This window comes from Erpetoichthys calabaricus, chromosome 18 (genome assembly GCF_900747795.2).
Source record: "Erpetoichthys calabaricus chromosome 18, fErpCal1.3, whole genome shotgun sequence".
Lineage (NCBI taxonomy): Eukaryota > Metazoa > Chordata > Cladistia > Polypteriformes > Polypteridae > Erpetoichthys > Erpetoichthys calabaricus.
In genome coordinates, this window is record NC_041411.2 from 75,827,515 (window position 1) to 75,848,413 (window position 20,899).

General features: G+C 37.1%; 1 protein-coding gene and 1 long non-coding RNA gene across 2 annotated transcripts in view; one reads left to right on the forward strand and one right to left on the reverse strand.

Moving 5' to 3' along the window:
• The window catches only part of LOC127526220 (uncharacterized), a 388,781-nt gene that overhangs the window by 154,102 nt on the left and 213,780 nt on the right, over positions 1-20,899 (reverse strand). The gene's annotated exons all lie outside the window — the stretch shown is intronic.
• Positions 1-20,899, forward strand: part of LOC114669269 (inositol 1,4,5-trisphosphate receptor type 1-like) — a 186,557-nt gene that overhangs the window by 37,047 nt on the left and 128,611 nt on the right. Inside the window, exons 4-12 of the mRNA XM_051920995.1 lie at positions 9,849-9,964; positions 11,038-11,124; positions 12,639-12,797; positions 14,985-15,083; positions 15,532-15,615; positions 15,769-15,915; positions 16,127-16,222; positions 17,788-17,832; positions 20,119-20,273. Coding sequence (XP_051776955.1) covers positions 9,849-9,964; positions 11,038-11,124; positions 12,639-12,797; positions 14,985-15,083; positions 15,532-15,615; positions 15,769-15,915; positions 16,127-16,222; positions 17,788-17,832; positions 20,119-20,273 — 988 coding nt within the window. The remainder of the gene's footprint in view (positions 1-9,848; positions 9,965-11,037; positions 11,125-12,638; positions 12,798-14,984; positions 15,084-15,531; positions 15,616-15,768; positions 15,916-16,126; positions 16,223-17,787; positions 17,833-20,118; positions 20,274-20,899) is intronic.

Consider the following 20,899-nt stretch of genomic DNA (forward strand, 5'->3'; position numbering starts at 1 on the left):
TTTTTGAATAGCTTACACATCTGCTTTTAAATGTTCATTCTGCCTGATCTAATTGCAAGAAAGAGTCAAAGTCCCTGTGTGTTGAAAGTTTAATTTCATGTCTGATTACACTTGATGTCTTTGGTCATAAGGTATGGATGGTAGTACTGGTAGCCTGTGAACACAGTTCTTTTGATCTTAAAGGTGGTGGTGGACTGTGGGAACCTTGGCTCCTTAAAATCCTGCAAGTATTAGTGTTTGTCTTGATTTGAGCTTTATATTGATATGCTCACTCAAAACCTTTGTAGGGAAATAAACTGATACTGTAAAAGGATGCATTTGAAAGACAAACATACAGGCTAAATATTTCCTCACCTTGTCTCTGGCACCATTATATTGCATGATGTAATACTGATCACTTACGTACAAATATACCTTTTGTTACATGAAATGTGGTTCATAGTTCTTTGAGCACTATTTTGACATGTTTATTACTTTGCTACCTTGAACATCTGTCCTGGTTTTGGTCTCATATATATATATAAAAAAAAAAAAAAAAAAAAATAACTGTTACACCTTCCAGGTACCTTAGGGCTTAGATAAAATTTTAATTGTCCCAAAAGAGAAATGTGGCTTTTTACAGAAGATACATACCTACCTACTTACCTTGTTCCATAAGGCTTATTCCTGTCAAGACAAAGGTGGCAGCACTATGATAGTGTTTTTGATTTCTGTAATGCCTTCAAAACCATCCAGCCTTCCATGTTAATGGATCTGTAGGTGGATGAGCCGATGGTCTCCTGGGTAAAGAACTTTGTCCATCAGACTATTTTGTGAGGCTCCAGGTCTGGGTCTCTAATGTGGATGTGAGCAACACTGAAGCACTACAAGAAACAGTCATGTCTTTTTTTCTCTTTACTCTGTACACCTGTGACTGTAAATATAACTGAAGGTCGTGTCCCTTGCAGAAATTGTATGATTCTGTATCAATGGGGTCTATTAACAAGGAGCTTAAGGCAGAAGGTGGGAGTCCGGAAGAGAACTTTGAGACTCAACATCAGCAAAACCGAAGAACTGTTTGACATTCGCTGTCCCTGTCATTATTTGGGGAGTTAATGTGGAGGTGGTTCGCTGCTATAAATGCTAGAGGGTCTATGTCATTGACAAGCTGGACTTATCTAGTAACTTAAAAGAACAATTCTATTATTTTTTTTCTTTTCTATGTTGTGGTATGCTGATAATATCATTTCAAGAAAGACCCCTCAAATTAAGGTAATTTAAAAAGATGGGCATAGTTATGGGACTCTCCCTGGACCTGCTGGAGGTTGTAGTGATAGAGAAAATGGGGAAGGAAAAAAAAACAAAAAACTAATGGTCATTGAACAGTGCTGCAAATTAGCATATTAGTATATGCTTATTAACATATTAGTATTGAGGGCTTTCAGACAACAATTTATTCAGCAGAAATGTTTCAAGAAAAGCTATTTAGCAATGGTTGTATCTGTGAATCATTTAAAGCAATCTCTCTCCCTTATTGCCTAGATTTCAATCACTCCAACTTTTCTTGGGCTAAAACTGAAGGTCACGATATTAATTCAGTGCTTATTGCAGTTGAAATGTGTATTTCTGCAATTGTAATTGGGTGAATGATTAAGGGAAAAATGTCAGTAACTGTGTTCATCGTGAAACTTCTACCAAATAAATGTTAGAGTGCACTGTGATAAACATCAGCCCATCATTTTGAAACACTTTAGCATTTCTAGCCTTTAGCCTGGCTAGAAACAAACCGTTCTGTCACTTTTGTGAGAGCCCCATGATTTCTGTGCAGATTACTTTTTTCCCCCCTTTAAATCTGCTTTGTATTTGATTAACTGGCTGGCCAACCTGAAGTTTGTCCCTGCTTTCTGTTCACTTGCCTTATTTGGTAAGACTTCTGCAGCAGCTGAAGAAATGTGGGGGCTGGTCCGCCAGTTCTGGTGATTTTGATGTCAGCGTTTTGCCTTTTTTTTTTTTTAAGTCCATGCCCCTTCCCACCCTTCATCTGTGCAGCTTACATTCATAAAGATAAACTTTTGCCAACTGTCCATATCACTTTACCAAGATTTCTGTTACATTTGCCAAATGTTTAACTTTTCCTGTGGAACAGATGAGCTGACATTTTAACCATTGCTTGTCGTTTAAATAGATGTGTAATTATATGCAACTGTTAGGCAACACAAATAAGTGTTTTGACCTTGTTTCTCATGCTATGTAAGAATATTTCTTTAAAGAAGTCACTTTATACTTTACACCCTTTACCAGTCATTGTTCCTTATGTTTTCTTTATCCAGACAACAGGGAAAATATTACTATTAACTGTCAGTTTAGATCATTTCTTGATAATTGCTGCTGTTCTCCCACCCACGCTAGTTTGTAATGCCAAATATGATCTCTGCTTACCAGAGGTCAACTACAGTCTGCTTACTCTAATTTTAATTCATGCAAAGGATGCTGCATGTGTGCACTAAGTGCTGTAACTTCTCATGGTACAGTATCTGGAATGTTCCTGGTTAATCACCATAAGAATCGTTTGTGATTTTTGTTCACACTACTCCATTTGATTTAATTTTCTGTTTAGTAACATTTACGTGTTGTAGGTAAAACAGTGAGGGCTCAGGACAGAGTAGTGTTCATAACCACAATTGCAAGTGTGTGTGGTTTTTAATGGCTGGTGGGCAACAGTAGTGTTTTTTTTTTTTTATTTATTAATATGTGATATATAGATATAGATAGATAGATATATCTATCTATCATATATATTTTTCATCTCTATCAATCATAGATATAGATATATTTTCATGTGTTCCACTTAAAGCAAACCTTCTCATTATTTGCAGTGTTTAATTCAAACCCGGAAGATGCTGTTAAGGTATAGTTAGCTGGTTCAGTAAGTGTGAACACTAACCTGATTAAAGCCAGAAAAGGTCTGTTTAAAGCTCTGCTGCGATCACCACTGGTGATGAGCTCAGGGTATCCTAGAATAGCGTGATCTGGGCTTACATCTGTTTTTGCCTTTGTCAGGTTTCATTCCACAGAAGTACTTTAAATCCACAATTTGACATTGTATAAAATTGTCTTGTTTACACTTACTGCTTTTTTTTTTTTTATATAAATAATGCTCCTTTATGGCAAATGTAATCTTTTACTAGATTTTATTACATTGCACATTTACCAAGAAAAAACCCACAGCTGTGTTAGATTCAAAGTATTCAGACTTCTTCACTTTCAGTATACTTTGTTTATAGATTTTATTTTTTTATAGATAAATTTACAATTCTCCCATCAGTCTATACTCAATAATCCATAACAAAGTGATAACATGTTTTCAGAATGGTTTGCCAATTTATTTAAATCTAACTGAAATCTCTCCTTCCTAGAATTCAGTACTTTGTAGAAGCTCCTTTTGGCAGCACATAGTTTTGAGGCTTTTTGACAAGTCTCTACAAACTTTGCACACCCAGATTCAGGCAGTTTATCCCAAGATTTTTGAATATTCCTGGAGACCTACTGTGCACCACACTACTTGTTAATTTTATTTCACATCTTTAGTGTTTGCGAACATTCATGTGAAATTAACCCTTAAGTTTCTGACTCTGCCCCATGTTCCTGTTCAATTAATCTTAAAATAACAGACTGGATCCACTGTACTAATCCCTTTCATAATTTTAAACAGTTATGTTGTCCTCCTAATCTCCGTTTGCATTCACTGTTAATGTTCAGCTCCTTCCATTCTTTCCTAATAGCTCATACCTCTCAGATCTTAATAAGCCTACTCACTCTTCTCTGGACCTTCCAGTGCTGCATGTCCCTGTAGCCTGGAAAGCAACATTGCATGCTGTACTCCAGGCAATGAAAGTGAAAAATTGAAAAAAGTGACAATTTACTGTACTATGCATCCATGTTAGCGATAGTTGCTACAAATCTCTATCAGAACTACTTTCCTTTCTTTGTATAAAAAAAAAAATCATATAGAAGTTGCTTGTTTGCAATCACAATGTGGCTGTAAACAAATCTTTTTGTATTTCACGAGCTTGTTTTTTATCTTCCAAGTTGTTTTAAGTTGAGATCTTTGTAATCAGAGATCCAATTGTTTAACTTATTTTACAGTGGAAAATTTGTAACATTTAGTTTGGAGACTGCAAACATGATGCTTAAGTACAAATTAAATAAACAATGTCACATAACTTGGCAATGACTGGTTATTCCTGATACTGTACTTTCATTTGCAACAGTTGTAGGACAAAACTGGGATTTAGGTGGATTTTGCATTTAGTGGATTTCCCAATAAAAGGCATCTTTTTCCCCAGTAGATAATCGGACCTAGATGCAACTCTGGTTATACATACCCAATTTTTGTATCTATTAATTGATTGTGGTAAATTCCAATTTATTAATTTCCAATATGTTTAGTGTAAAGTTAATCTTCAGATTCACTGCTCCTCAGTGAATGTTGTCTCATTATGTGCTACATTAGTAGAACTGCTGCCTGCTTGACCTTTTTTTTTTTTCATATATATATATATATATATATATATATATATATATATATATATATATAAAAAATAAATAAATGTTGCTGTTCTCAGCATACCTACTGCTTGTCCTAGCTATGGTAATTTATTATCTGTGCAGGTGCTAGTTTCCTTAGGGACAAAAGATGGCTTATTAAGCATTTTTACTCATTGTTCTTATTTTTGTGTAATCACTTGGATGGGTACAGTGTTTTAGGGAATATTCTCTGTTCCCTATGTGCAGATGAGGTCAGTTCTTAAAACCATGAAGTTTTCTGGTCCTCTCTTTGAACCTTCCATGTTTAATAGGGCAAGGGTGAAGAGTGGTTGGGGTGGGGGGTGTCTGAAGTTGTCTTTGTCTTGTATAATGTAAGTTATCATAGTTGCTTATTCTGTTGGTTTATCTGAATTAAATTGATTGCAGTAAAAATGATTCTACATTGTCTTATCACCTTCCTGATGGTTTCAGTAATCACCTGCTACTCTTCACTTCTTTTTTCTTTTTGTAGTTTCATCATCTCACAACAAGAATTAGACCCAATTTTATAAGTTGTAACTGATAGTTTTGGGTTTTCACATCTGCTCATTCTGCTTGCCTTTAAAAGTTCAGCTCTGAGTGTTTGGTATTTGATATGTGAAGAATTTGATCCACAGATTAATGTGTAGCTAACATTGAGATTAGACGGCACTTGTTTGTGTCCTGATATGACATCGGAGCAACAAAACTGATAGTTCAAAGGTTACAGGCGGTATTTGTTGAATAACAGTTTATATCGTTATTGGGAGTAAAACACTTACATTTTTCTCCTGGCTCCTGTCAACTGCTATATTTGGTGCCCTAGCCTGGAAGTTATCGTAAACTCTATTTTAGTACATAAACAATTTTGTTGAAAAGGCCATTCAGTCCAGCCTAGACTGTCCTACCCTGTTCATATAACTTTTATTACAAGTTTTGAAGGGCCCCAAAGTACTATCCATCATAATACTTATATTCCACATATTTATACAGTAGTTCTGTATGTGAAATCTTCTAGTGTTTATGTGAAATTTACTTTTAACCAGCATCCTTTAATGTGCCCTTTAGCAAACCAATCTTGAATGACTTATCACTAGACTTTTTCCCATGAATAACTGGAAATATATGACTATCCAAATGGTTAGTTTGACTACTCCAGCTGTACAATTCCTTACGGTTGTAAAGTGGCTTTATCTGAAGTTTCTCTCGGTGATCCTGCAGAATAATCTCCCTCTGGTCTCCCCCAAAGTACTGTTGTCCTTGCAAAGGCTTGTTCTTTAATACAGTTTTTTAAGGATCATCAGTATGTCTGTGCTTTGTACATTTTCACCCAAAATGTGGCTTGCGTTATGGTAACCTCTAATTTCAAGAATTTTATTTTCAGGAAGTCCTTTGACCAGTTTGTGCTTCATTTGTTTTGTGAAATTCAGTAAGTTAACTTGTGACCCTAGTCTTGCGTGGCCGCACATGATTCTTTACACACGTTTGGGGACAAATTGTTACGTTTGTAGTGAATAGCGACCAAATCTGCCAATGAGAATGCTCTCAACCATAGGGTTTCTTTTTAAAAAAAATTCTATTTCCTCCAGCCCTTACACTAAACATTTGGAGTTGCAGTGTCCTATTTTCTATGTATGTTATGGACAGCTATGTAAAATACCTGTGGAGAGATGGGTAGAGTGAAAAACTCAAACTTGACACTAAGAGAAAATGGAAAGCTAGAGTTACTGTTATCAATTCAGGAGTTCAGCAGCACAAGATAAGCAGTTAGCCCAGCAAAAGAAGAAACGGACGCACACCGAGACCCATTACAGGTACCAGGCCTCGCGTGTTTGAGAAGTGCTACTGCTTGCTATGGTAGACTTTTTTGCAATTTTTAACTATTGCATTACTATATAGTATAACAGCAAACAGTTTAGATAAGTGTTGTGGTTTTTGTATACAGTATACCATGTGTTAAAACACTGACAATAAGATGACGTGGCATGTTTGCATTTACTTTTTGACAGTAATGTTAGATATTTGTTTAGACATGATGTCAGAAGTTGGGTGTTGTGCTTCCTCGGCTGTGGTTCTGCTGAAGTGGTGTCAGTGGGCACGTTCACTGTTTTGGGTGTTTCAAGTTTTGAAATCTGTATCTCTTGTGGCTCTTCATCTCTAACCGCAGTCCTTTTCACCACCTTTTGATAGCATATGACATACAGGTTACTTTTATATATTTTCATAGATGTAGCAGCCATTTCTTTTAGTCTTGTATCTGATTATTGCTGTAACTGAAGAACAGCACCAATGTATCCTTGGATTGGTTTAGAAATGTGACACTCTGTGAGCCATCAAACTGTGCTCTTCCACTTAAGTAAAGTTCACCCCTGGTAGTCTCCAGACATGTGTTATCTCGCTGTGTGTGGCTTAAGTGGTCCAGTCTACATTTCAGCCTGTACCTCCAAGTTACAATGGGTGGAGATCCAATAGTACTACAGAAATGTTTATTTTGAAAAGCTAAAGTAGTTTGCACTCTTAAATTTATAGAACACTAGCTGATTACCCAGTGGCTTCACTCAATGAGTGCAAGGGAAAAAAATAAAATGTATTTATAAAATAAGTTTAATTGCCAATTTTATTTTTCAACAAATAAAGAGCACTTACAATAACATAGAAATCAATATAAACAACATTATTAACATCATTATCATATGAGAATATGAAGTAATACATAAGAAGCTCATTGCATATAAATATAAAATTATTAAACAGTAAAATCTTCTATAATACGCTACCGTAGCTGTTCGTTTGTCTGTCCAGGATTTTAAATCGCCTGTAGCTCGCAAACTGTTTCACCTATTGACTTGAAATTTGGTACACATATACTACGTGACGTCTACTATCCGCTTCTGGGGTGAAGATTTTATTACTCTTTTTCTTTATTTTATTGTAGAATCTACTCTCGGCAGGGCGGCTGTGAGGTGCATGCGTATGGGCGCCTTTCTCATTCCCTACCACCTTCGCTAATCATTCTTGAAGCAGATTGAAGATTTAAGTGCCAGATTAAGTGAAAGGTTAAAGAAAACTTACTAAGTAATTGCAACACAAAAACTAACTTAATTAGTTTTAACGCAAAAAGATGCAGACGAAAGAGAAGCAGCGGGCTGCTAGGGTGGAGTAAAGATGATCTGCTGAGGAAGCAGCAAGCACATCAACCTCTGAGCAAATGAATGCTAAACATACAGAGAGGATGAATACTATGAATGCTCAAGTCAAGTGTATTCGTGCAGTGCGCCGTTACTGGCATTTTGATAAAAGAATTTGAACAACATATAAGAAGCGTATAAATTATTAAACAGTAAAACATTAACATTTAAGAAGTAAAGATACATTGAGTACTACTGCAGTGCTTTCGGGTATACATTTTTTGTTTGCCCATTACGTGTATAAATGTGTATATCTTTTGGTGTACCTACCCGAGAACATGCAACATATAACTGACATATGGGAGAAGCATGGATTTTAAACATGCGTTGAGTTCATCTGCTGGTGTCCCTCGTGGAATAACTGGTAATGTTTGACAAATCTCCTGCGAGTAAAACGACAATACAGTAATCCCTCCTCCATCGCGGGGGTTGCGTTCCAGAGCCACCAGCGAAATAAGAAAATCCGCGAAGTAGAAACCATATGTTTATATGGTTATTTTTATATTGTCATGCTTGGGTCACAGATTTGCGCAGAAACACAGGAGGTTGTAGAGAGACAGGAACGTTATTCAAACACTGCAAACAAACATTTGTCTCTTTTTCAAAAGTTTAAACTGGGCTCCATGACAAGACAGAGATGACAGTTCCGTCTCAATTAAAAGAATGCAAACATATCTTCCTCTTCAAAGGAGTGCGTGTCAGGAGCAGTGACTGTCACAGAGATAGAGAGAGAAAAGCAAACAAATCAATAGGGCTGTTTGGCTTAAGTATGCGAAGCACCGCGCCACAAAGCTGTTGAAGGCGGCAGCTCACACCCCCTCCGTCAGGAGCAGACAAAGAGAGAGAGAGACAGAGTTTGTTTTTCAAGCACAAATCAATACGTGCCCTTTGAGCTTTTAAGTATGCGAAGCACTGTGCAGCATGTCGTTTCAGGAAGCAGCTGCACAAAAGATAGCAGCGTGAAGATAATCTTTCAGAATTTTTAGACGAGCGTCCGTATCGTCTAGGTGTGCGAACAGCCCCCCTGCTCACACCCCCTACGTCAGGATCAGAGAAAGTCAGTGCAAGAGAGACAGAGAAGTAAGCTGGGTAGCTTCTCAGCCATCTGCCAATAGCATCCCTTGTATGAAATCAACTGGGCAAACCAACTGAGGAAGCATGTACCAGAAATTAAAAGACCCATTGTCTGCAGAAACCCGCAAAGCAGCGAAAAATCCACGATATATATTTAAATATGCTTACATATAAAATCCGCGATGGAGTGAAGCCGCGAAAGGCGAAGCACGATATAGCGAGGGATTACTGTACCTCCCATTATTTTGGTAGGATCTCTGAGATCTTGCATTGTTCGGTTCAAGGCTTCATAAGCTTTTGTGCCATGGTGCACTCATCCGAAACTATCTTTGAATGTTGCAAGACTTTTGCCTTTCCAGAGCCCATGCGTATGTTGGAAATTGGATTTTCGTCATGAGCGAGGTTTAATGGTAATTGCAATGCCGAATGTGCTGTATGGCCTCCATCTAATGTAGAAGCAATTCCCCATGACGCTACAGCCAGAGCTATGTCACCATTCGCTCTCTCGGCAAGAATCGGGTTTTATTAAGAATGTTTTTCCTGTTCTTCTGTGGTCATATGTAATTTCCGTTTCAAACGCTCATACGTAATTTCTGTTTCAAACGTGAAAAGAATTGTATATATTTTAGATTAGGAAGTACCTTTCATTACAGTGCTCACTAACTAGACTGTAATAACTTGATTCTCAGTGAGGGTGGCTCCAGATGCCAGCTAAAGATACTTAAATTGTATGGTTCTTGGCAGGTAGCTATCCTTACTTTCTAGAAATGTAGTCATGTACTGTATGAGTTGTTTATGGCTTTAGTTTTGAGATTTTAATTTTTGTTTTTTTTAAACCCCCTTCCCTTTTCTGTCCACTTGTGGTTCCTGTCAAGGATATTTTAAAGTTGTGTTTTGTGCTCAATGTGATGTGGGGATTCATGGCAAAGGGAGATATGTAAATATTATAGTTAATGTGCTTATTTTTATGAATCAGTTCATCTCATTTCACAGTTCCATCTCTAATTATGTACTTTTGTTTTGTTTTTCTTTTTAAATTAGATTGCCTTTTTAAACTCTGCCCGATGAACAGGTACTCTGCACAGAAACAGTTCTGGAAAGCTGCGAAGCCAGGAGGGAACAGCACTACAGATGCGGTGTTGCTAAATAAATTGCATGTAAGTGGATTTTTGAGTGTTGTGGCTAAGCACCTTTTATTCACTTCTGTCATTGTTCCAAATTTCCCATGTTATCTTTAAGCACAGAAGCTTTATGGAATGTTACTTTTGGCCCATGAGGCTTAACAATATCAAAAGTCACTGAGCATGAATGCTAATGATTGGGACCTCCAATTAGAAACTTGACCTCACTACTATTTCCATCTTACAATTATGACTTATTTTCTTTGGAGTATAGGAAAAAAGTGACCCAAAATGCCCCTAATTGTTTTTATTGTATGTTCAAGTTTAGTAATCTTGTCTACAGTTTCAGAGGGAACTTTCTGCACATACAAAATAATTATTAAATGGCAGCACGGTGGTGCAGTGAGACCTGGGTTTGCTTCCCGGGTCCTCCCTGCATGGAGTTTGCATGTTCTCCCTGTGTCTGCGTGGGTTTCCTCCCACAAATCAAAGACATGCAGGTTAGGTGCATTGGTGATCCTAAATTGTCCCTAGTGTGTGCTTAGTGTGTGTGTGTGCGCACGCCCCCTGTGGTGGGCTGGCACCCTGCCCAGGAATTTGTTCCTACCTTGTGCCCTGTGTTGGCTGGGATTGTCTCCAGCAGACCCCCGTGACCCTGTGTTAGGATATAGCGAGTTGGGGAATGACTGACTGACAAAAAAGACAAGGTTTCATGTCCGTGGTGCTTTCTGTGTGAAATTTGAATGCTATATTGGCCCTAGTGTGCGAATGTCCTCCCTGTGATGGGATGAAGCACTGTCCAGATTGTTCTTGCCTTGTGCCTGATGCTCCCTGAGAGGCTCCAGTTTCCCTGTGACCCTGGTCAGGATAAGGGGGTTTGGGAAGTGGATGGATATAATTTCAGGCAATAGTCAATGCTTTGACACTTTTTTTTTTTTTCTTTGATTTTCAGTATGTGTATCATATCATTTAACCAGGACTAGTGATGTTTCTGTGGTCATTACACTCCCTAAACTGAGCTTGCATTCCAGTTTTTATATAAAGGACAAAATGAGTGTGTATTTTTTGTCTCCACCTAAACTATTTCTTTGTATTTTCATTTTCTGCAGCATGCAGCAGATCTGGAAAAGAAGCAGAACGAGTCTGAAAACAGGAAGCTGCTTGGTACAATTATCCAGTATGGTAATGTCATTCAGGTAAAATAGTTTTGTTGTATTTTAGGCCCATTTTAAAGGTACAGCTTTGGAGCCGCCCATTTGGTGGTAGCAGTTTTTAATGGATATATTGGTAGCTATTCTTGGTAATGAAATACTTTTAATTCTGTCTTGTTAGTACTCATGTTACCATACCACAAATTTTCAAAACTGAGTGTATGTTGTTGTCAAATGATTCTGATACAATACTAAGTTCACTCAAGGTTTCCATTTGGAAAAAAAGTGATGTGTAAAGCATGGAAGCAAACAATTTTTAAAGTACTATTAAAAATAAACTTCCTCTGTGTACAGAGATTAATATAAAACAATCAATGAAAAGCACTTCAAAAACAAAATTTAAATGCTTAAAACCTGCACAAAGATGATGAATGTGTAAAACAATGTGGGGAGAGCTGGAAAGATTCCTTTTAATGCAGGAGAAATGGTAGAAGCTTAACTGCACATATTTAGTGCTTATTTTTAAATATTTCTTCTCACCTTTAATTTTGTGTAATCTTTTTAACTTTGTGAATTTGCATATAACCAAGTTCAATGTATATGTTTTAGCATTTTGGCTTTATGCAGCAGCAACAGTTTTCATTAGCTGTGAGGTGTATTTTATATTTGCCGTACATTGCATCAAAAGTTTTTAGTGTGTTTTTTTTTTTTTAATGAATTTCATAATCAGGGCTGCAGTTGCTTTTGGGTTGCCAACAGGCTGTGGGTTGTCCATGCAGACATTATCAAACCTGAAGGTATTAGAGGAGGTATAACCTTGGCTTTTTGAAGCAGAAATTGGTGTGGATTGTGTCATAAAGTTATTCCAACAAGAAATCGGTGTCCAGTGCATTTAATTTACTGTATACAGTTGTGGTTTCATGTCCTTTTAAACCTTACTTGCTTAAAGGCTGTAATTACTACGGTTACTTTAGCGTATCTTTTACATACTAGGATAAAATGCATGAGGTTAATATCCATTGGTCAGCAGGGAGTGTCAAGTGAGTGGTATTGGAAACATTTGTAATGGTTTTATAGCCCCACATGCTGTTCTGTCCAACTAAGCTGGGTTGAAATCTAAGTAATCATTCTAGTTCTCTACATTAACATTTTCAGGACACCATGCAATGCATATGTCTCTTATGCTGTCTGTTATGGTATTTGTAAAATCACTGTTAATGTTTGTGATGGGCATCTATTAGAATGACAGACACAAGAACCGGATGGACAGTTACATGGGCGCAAATTTTTATTAGGGTGGATTATTGAAATTGTTAGGAACACAAAATTTTGGCTTGAAGGTGGTTATGTGGATAACTGCAGCTATTCCTAAGTATTTTAAATTTTACCTGAAATCCTCTCCAAGGATACAAAATGTCATAAGACGTTTTTGTGCGAACAATGAACCTATTTGACCATAAAGATCCATTGGGTGAAGTGGCAGTAGGTCTGAATGAGATCACGCATGATGTTTGTGTAGACCATTTTCACACTGTTTACCTTGAACTTTTGATTCACAGTTGTTACACTTGAAGAGCAATAAATATTTAACTGTGAACAAGCGCCTTCCTGCCCTATTGGAGAAGAATGCCATGCGAGTAACATTGGATGCTGCTGGAAATGAAGGCTCCTGGTTTTATATTCAGCCCTTCTACAAACTGCGGTCTATAGGAGACAGTGTGAGTATAGCTTTGCTAATGACTTTGTTAGGATGCAACCTATCTAAACATCTTATTTTGGGCAATAGAGTAGCATGAAAGTGAGTGATGTTGGATTCACTCTAGGACACCGTTTGAGTTCCACCTGGTTGTCATTTGTGTGGAGTCTGTGTGTATTTGTCTTATCCGTGAGGGATTTTCTTTTTATTCTAATTTTTCCTTGTCCCATCCAGATGTCATCCATTAGATTGACTCTAAGTTGGTATGTGTGAGGGTATCCTTAAGTGAAATGGTGCCCGATTTTTACACAGCATCCCTGGAATACAAGTTATAAGAAGCCAAAGCTTAACTTGGATTAAGAGATGTATAGATAATTGATGTATTACTCTTGGACTGACTCATTAGGCACATTACAAACGAGCCAGGGACAGAACTATAGAGGTGTGGCTGTTATAGTACTACTGAGAAACAGTGCACATTAAAATAGAAATGCCTGGTTGTGTTATCTTATTATTTCCCTCTACTTATCCTTTACCTGATTTCTCAAGGGTAAGTGTTCTCGTCAAGTTCGTTATCGGGTTGGTGTACTGTTGCACTTTAAGATGCACACATACATAGCTATACGCATACACACAGACCCTAACCACAACAGTGCCCCATGAATGAGACACTCACACACGCACTGATTAATCTTTAGCCCTTTAAACCACACAAGTGCCTTAGAAATAACACAGCCTGTCACTCAGCACTTCAAGAGACTTATCAGCACGATCAACATATGATGTTTTAATGATATCTCAGACCTAAATTACTTTTGGTCTACAAGAATATACATTTGAACATACAAAGACTCCGCACTCTTGACTAGGCCGTTTATCAGCCAAGAATACCTGTTCGTACTGTTACAACTATTGAGTGGAGCTCCTCACTCTCAGCCTTCTAAACCTTGCAGCACAGATATAATGGCAAATGTCCGTGGCTGCTCCAGGTGCTCAAAGAAATCTAACTTATTATTTCAGTCACTCTAGACATTGACAAAGCATAGAAAGTTAAAAGCAGCATGGTATTTATTACAAGAAGAATAATACCACTGGAACAAAGAATAACAGAAAATAGGTACTGATAGGAAAGTCTGGATATATATAGTCTTTAGAAAAAGCTTACGAAAAAGTTAGATGTCAAGGACGAATGTCCCAGGGAAGCGTTTGATTTAGCAATCGATGTTCATGATGCTTTTCTGACGACCAATGATGTCTTCGTCCGTTCCTCTTCTTCTTCTCTGACATTGCTTCCAAAACGAGGCATATTTATTATGAAATGTCATGCCGTGGTTTCACAACAAATGCACCTGATTGTTGGCTGACAATATAATTGATGAATTTTGTTCAAACTCGTTCCCAGATAATAAATTTTTTTTGATGTTGCCTCGTGTCCATCTTTCCCAGGCTGTAAACCAAATTGTTGTCCCAGATGTCCATTTCAATAGCCTGAGGTGTCGGTTTAGTCTTCCTTTCCCAGGTTATAAAGTAATTGAGCCATCAGCATGTCTTCCTTTCTATGTTGGAACAGCTGTTTTAAAAGTGAAATGTAAGGGATGAAAACCTGCTTTGATTTGTATTAAATGTAGTTCATCTGTTGTCTTGTCTCGAACAAAATATAATTAAACCAAAATGTTCAGATTTTATACACCATAACACTGGTTTAATTGGTTAATGTGCTATGCTGAAGCCCTGTAACTGGTGATTAGTATGCTTTTTTGTTTCGGATCGTGGTGTAAGTTGTTCTCATGTTCCAGTGTAACACTTGACAAATGTATAGATATCATTGAACTTGGCCTATACCATATGCAGTGACATTCTGTCACTGTGCAGGGTTCAGTACTTGGGTAAAGTCCTATTCATTATTACCGTACATTTTTCTTACATGCTGTGCATATAAGCGCAACCATCCAAGGTTCTTGAAGTAACATCTATTAGATGTAGAAAGATTGTCTGCAAATTGCTGCTTAACCTGTGGCTGTTAATGCTGTCCCATTTTTATTGGTGTAAACATGCTATTGCATCCTACTAGAAAATGTATTTTTTTCCCTTAAAGGTGCAGCATATCATTCTATACTTTATCACAAGGGGTTTCCAACTGTATAAGAGGCATACATGTAGCTAATATAGACTAAGTACTGAATTAATTTAATTTGTCTCTTTCCTTTAGGTTGTGATTGGTGATAAAGTAGTTCTCAATCCAGTAAATGCAGGACAACCTCTGCATGCCAGTAGCCACCAATTAGTGGACAACCCTGGCTGCAATGAGGTGGGTTTGAGATTATGCTCGATTTAGTTCTCTTGTGATTTGCATAATAGTGTTTCAGTTCACCATAATGTGCATGCATGCTGTCCTATCTTTAGCCTTAACAAACCCAACAATTTTTAGAATTTAACTGACTCTTGTGCACTGTTGGCTGGTTTCAGATACATACATGTGAAGCTCCATGCTGTGTGGTTGCTCTTGTGCTTCAGAGTAAAGATGAAATTATGTACATGGCAATCCTATATATGCTGCCCTATGTGCTGTATGATTGTGTTTCTTTGTTTGCTTTTGTTATCATATATGCTCATGTTTTATCCAAATATGAAATTCTATATAGTCTGTAGTCTCCAACAGAGAGCTCAAAACAGTTAATATTCTAGTTTTTGTTTTTTGTAATGCTATGACAGTAAACGCAACTTTTTCCCAATTCAAAAATGGTTTTATTTTTAAGGTCAACTCTGTGAACTGCAATACAAGTTGGAAGATTGTGCTTTTCATGAAATGGAGTGATAATAAGGAGAGTATATTAAAAGGGGTGAGTGAGCATAGTTACCATCCTGTTTTTTGACTAGATCCAACCTATACCCTTTCACAACTGACAGTACATATAGGGATTTATTCACTGCATAAAGATACTAGATTTGACAAGTCTTAATTTTATAAGAACCTTGGTTTTTTAACTTCACAGGGAGATGTGGTGAGACTATTTCATGCAGAGCAAGAAAAGTTTCTTACTTGTGATGACCACAGAAAACGGCAATATGTCTTCCTGCGAACAACTGGCAGACAATCTGCCACATCTGCAACAAGTTCGAAAGCTTTATGGGAAGTGGAGGTAATTGACAGAAAAAGAATATATTGCTTAGGCATAAGAGTTAAAGGTGGTGTGGGTCATTACTACTGTAACCTGGTTGCAGGTTGTATTACTAGTTTTTAGTGGATGCTGTAAACATTTTTTGGTAAGATGTACTAGGTTTTTTTTTTCTGTTGTATAGATTTTGGTTTATTTATTAACACATTTTTTTTTTCCCCTTGTTAACCCTTAGGTGGTTCAGCATGATCCTTGTCGAGGTGGAGCTGGCTACTGGAACAGTTTATTTCGTTTTAAGCACCTTGCTACTGGGCATTATTTGGCAGCTGAGGTAAGAATAGAGTGGGAGATTTTTGTCCCTTGCTTGTTAACACTGGAAATATAACCACCTTCTCTAATTAGCGTAGCTGCCATTGCTTTGCCAAGTGGTGTGCGTTTTTTTTTTTTTTTTTTCTCACTTTTGGCCCATCAGTTCAGCATCTTGTTAACATGTCCCTACTACTTTGCCCCAAAAAATACCATAAATAGGTTTACATGAGATTTTCCAATTTTGGGGAAATCTTCAGTCTAGAGTTGTGCTGCTGCTCTGTATAAAACCACTTTAACTGTAAAAAGCAAAACAAAACTCCGTTCGAGCAGCTACTTCTGCCCATTTTGCTGCATCTACTTCATATGTTTGACTGGTGAAGCACTCATTCTCTGAGCAGTTTGAAATGGATACTCTTGTTTCATTTTGTTTTGTGTGTTGGATGGATTGTTCTTATTATTTGGACTTCTGTGGTGATTGGCAGGAATGTAAATTCCTACTCATTCAATTGGGACTAATACAGTATATGAATATAATAAGGCCCCTTTTTTAGACATTACAGCTTTGCTTTCCTATTTTTATGGTAATCCTTTCATTTTTAGTCTTCACTGACATTTTTTTTAGATGAAATACACAGTACAGGTGAAGCAACACAAACATTAGCTCATCAAAGTTGTATATAATTTGATTCTTTTCCATGTTCTTTACCCCCCAGTTCCCAAGTACCTGAAATATTGTATTTATTTTTTTTTTCTTAGTATATTAGGCACAGGCAACTTTTTGGAGAACATACCTTAAACTAATTCATAATCTATTATCCATTACCGTACTGTAATGATTCAGTTTTCTGAATTTTAACATCCTGGGACTCTATTGCATGCAAGTGAACTTCATTTAGCTAACTGAATTCTGCAGTTTGACTTTTTTCCTGTCATATAGCAGGGTCTGCCTCAGAAATTACAACCAGTCTATATTTTTAGTTTATGATGAGCGGTTTGTCTGGGTGTATTTTTTTAACTTTCTACAACATTTTTCAAATGAGATCCCAAACAAGAAACTTAGTACCCTGCTTGCACAGAATTAACTTTCATATTCTCAAAGGTAGGGGGAAGACAAAAATGGCAGTGGGCAAACAAACCAAAAAATGTGCCTGAATAACCAGGAAATGTAACTGTGCTGTAAGTGAAGTGCAACGGTGTACTGTAATTCAGTTTCAAGACTTTAAAGGTGATGTGTAAAGTGACTAACTATGGAATCTTTGGGATTATTAATATACATCTTTATTTTCTTTGCTTGTTCTTTGTTACGTTTCACGATGCTATGAGATTGTCTGTTAAAGTATGATGTAACATTTGTAAATTTTCAATTTGACTAGTGTATGAAAGGGTATGTTTTCTGAGCCTTTAAAGTCTGATGGGATCAAACCACAATCCTGCTTTTTTGTTTACAGATTTGGTGTTAAAGTGGAAAAGGACGTCTGTGTGCCTTTCCTTTACAAAAACAATTTTTTTTTAATCCTATCTTCACATCTTTATTTTGAGCTGCAGAGTACCTTCCATTCCTATAAAAAATTTGTATTGTTTTGTTAGGTAAACCCTGATTATGATGAAGAGTTTCAAGAATCAAGGTCATCTGTAAGTAGTCATACTATAAACAGGTTATACAAGCATTGATTAATGTGTTCCTTTTTTAGTTAACTTTTTGACAAATGCCCTTTGCACTGTAATTGTTTAAACCAAGAGATGCTTGTTTGAATGTATTGCAGTAATTTTAATACCAGCTAAACGTGCGAGTGACATTTCTAGTACTGACCACTGCAAAGAGGCATGTTGTTGGAAAAAGCTGATCAGCTGAGAATTTTTCCTACACCAGTGTGCACCTAGTTTTCTTGATTTGAAACTACAGTGGAGCAAAAAAGCTACTGTCTTATCAGCAGGTGGCAGTGCATCTTTCAGCAGGTCTGCTTCTCTTTGTTTTAGAAAAACGGACATGGCATGCCTTTAGCTTAATAGTGCTTAAAGTTTGTATAGCTGTGCTTCAAAGAAGGTAAGATTTGAAACGTTTAAGTTTCTTCTTAAACTTGCATCTCAAAGGGGACTAAAATGTGATGGAGGTCTTGTAGATCAATGACAAAAGTGCTGTGATGAAAGAGCCCAGTAGGATGTACAGTATAAAGAACACATAGGCAGAGAAAAGAAGAGAGTGCACCCTAGAAAGCTGTGAAACAGACTATGCATCTAGAGAGTTTGTGGTCAGAAGCTGGCTTCACACAGTCCTGTGGTTTCCTGTAGTCATCACAGCAGGTATCTGACCCCAGCATATCAATATGTACTTCTATTTGTTGGGTGCTACATTATCTACAGTTTCTTCAAAAGCAACAATCGTATAATGTACAAGGTAAAAGTTAATACTATTTACTGTAGCTTTTTTGCAGGGAACTGCTCAAATGTTTGGGTATAAATTGCAGAATATGGAGGTTGTTCCTTAACCTACTGTTTATTATCAAAGACTATTGAACTAGAGTAGAACTGCAGAACTCCTACTTAATCCACGGTTTAGTCTTGTGATTACTTGTACCAAAAGTGAACAGTCTTGCTCTGGCTTTGCTTTCTTAGTTCTGCATGACTTTTTATTACTTTCGAAATGTGCCTTAGAAAGGCCTGGCTTCAGTCTTTTGTGTTTCAGGAAACCTACCTATATTTTGTAGCTGTGTGGTACATGTCCAACAGTAACGATGATCAACATTTCAAGGCTCTTAAACATGAAGACGTTAACTTGAATACTGAGTTATGTTCCTTTATTGTATTGCCAACTTTAATCTACTGTATTTTAAGCTTTCTAGATTCTAGTCCAGTTCTTCTATAAATGGCATTACAATCCAGTAGTACCTTAAATGGGAGATCTGAAACTTGAAAAGATTCCTTATGATAAGGACCTAGCAGTCCTAGTGGACTCCCCACTATCTACATCCAGTGTACAGAAGTGACCAAGAAGTTAAGCATAATGCAAGGTTGCATATCATGTGTACAGTACATGTCAAGGAAGGTTATGCCCAAGTTATATAATGCACTACGGAGGCCTACTTGTGTGCAGTTTTGGTATCCATATTACAGAAAAATTCATAGCAGCACTAGAGAAAGTCCAGAGAACAGTGATTAGGCTGATGAGGACTGAGAAGTACGAGTTAAAGGGACTGAAAGTTTAAGTGGGTACATAAGTATTGGAATTATAAAGGGAATTAGTACAGTAGATCTCAGTTGTCACTTTAAAATTGAACGCTGGGACACGGCTGGAAACTTCAGGGCAGATTTCGTGCAAAAAACCTTAGACACGTTCAATAAATGACAGGGTAGTGTGGTGGAAAGTAGGAGTTCAGGGCCCTTCAGATCTTGACTTGCTACTGTTTTGGACAATCCTCATTGAATAGAGTGAACAAGTTTGTGCAGGATGACATGTTCTCCTCACAATTTTTATAATGTTCTAAAAGCCATGTTGAAACTGGGAAACTGTGCATATGCTACAGTAACAAAAACGGGGCCCTGCATTCAAACCAAGGATGCTTTTCACATGAGTTAGAAACATCATCCACTGCACTAACTTGTTTCCTTAAGGTGAATTACGCTTTATTTATTTATTTTTATTTAAATATCTCAGTTCATTTGATAGGAAGCCACTGGTGTGAATAGCAAGTACAAATTTTAGTATTTTGATATAAAAAGGTGTCTGCTTATTTATAACATACTTTTACAGCAAAATGATAGACTGATATATAGACCCTTAAAAAGCAAATTTAATTCAGTTTGGAGTCTCTTGCTTTCTGAGAAGGGTTTAGATTCCTTATTCACAGATTAAATGATCTACTTTGTGCTTGCTTCAGTAGTTCTTATGTGCTTGTAATTTAGCCATCTCTCTTGTTCCAGATGGACTCGGAGCAGGATGTGCTGAGGACCCGTCTCCGTACAGTCCAGGAGAAAGTAAGGTATACCCTGGTGTCTGTACCAGATGGAAATGATATCTCCTCAATTTTTGAGCTGGATCCTACAACTCTGAGAGGTGGTGACTCTCTAGTGCCAAGGTAACCATTTTAAGAGTAATTTTTTTTTAATAAAGCACTAACCCTGTCTCAGATTTTTTGGTTCATGTTACACTTAAAAAGTAATGCTTTCATATGTAGTCTGATCTTAGATGTTGATGGATGAATACTTGCCACTAACCACCTGTCACCTTGATTAGGATACTATACCTGTTCTTTCTTATATTATAATAGTGGGAAAGAAATATATTGTAGAATAAAAACCTACCACCCTTTCTGCAGTGCCTATTCAAAACCACTTTTGAATATTCAGTACACACCACATCCAAAAAATGCGAGTGAAAAGCAGTTCAATTATTTTTTGCATCTTGAGTTACAGTAAAGGAAACCAACTACAAAAAAAGACTAAAAAATTGTTTAGCTGTTTGCAATATGTAGGATGTGCCGTATTCTTTACTCCCAATAATTGTACTATAAAGGACAAAAAGAAAATTCCAACTGAAAGCATTACAGTAAAATGTTGTACAATCGCAACATGTTGCTGGGACAAGGTTAAGGTAGACACAAGACTTCATCTTGGACAATGTTCTCCCTTGCAAGCCACTGGGAAAAGAATCCTGTGGTTTGCTGAATCCATCTTTGATCACGACTCCACAAATGTGTCTCCG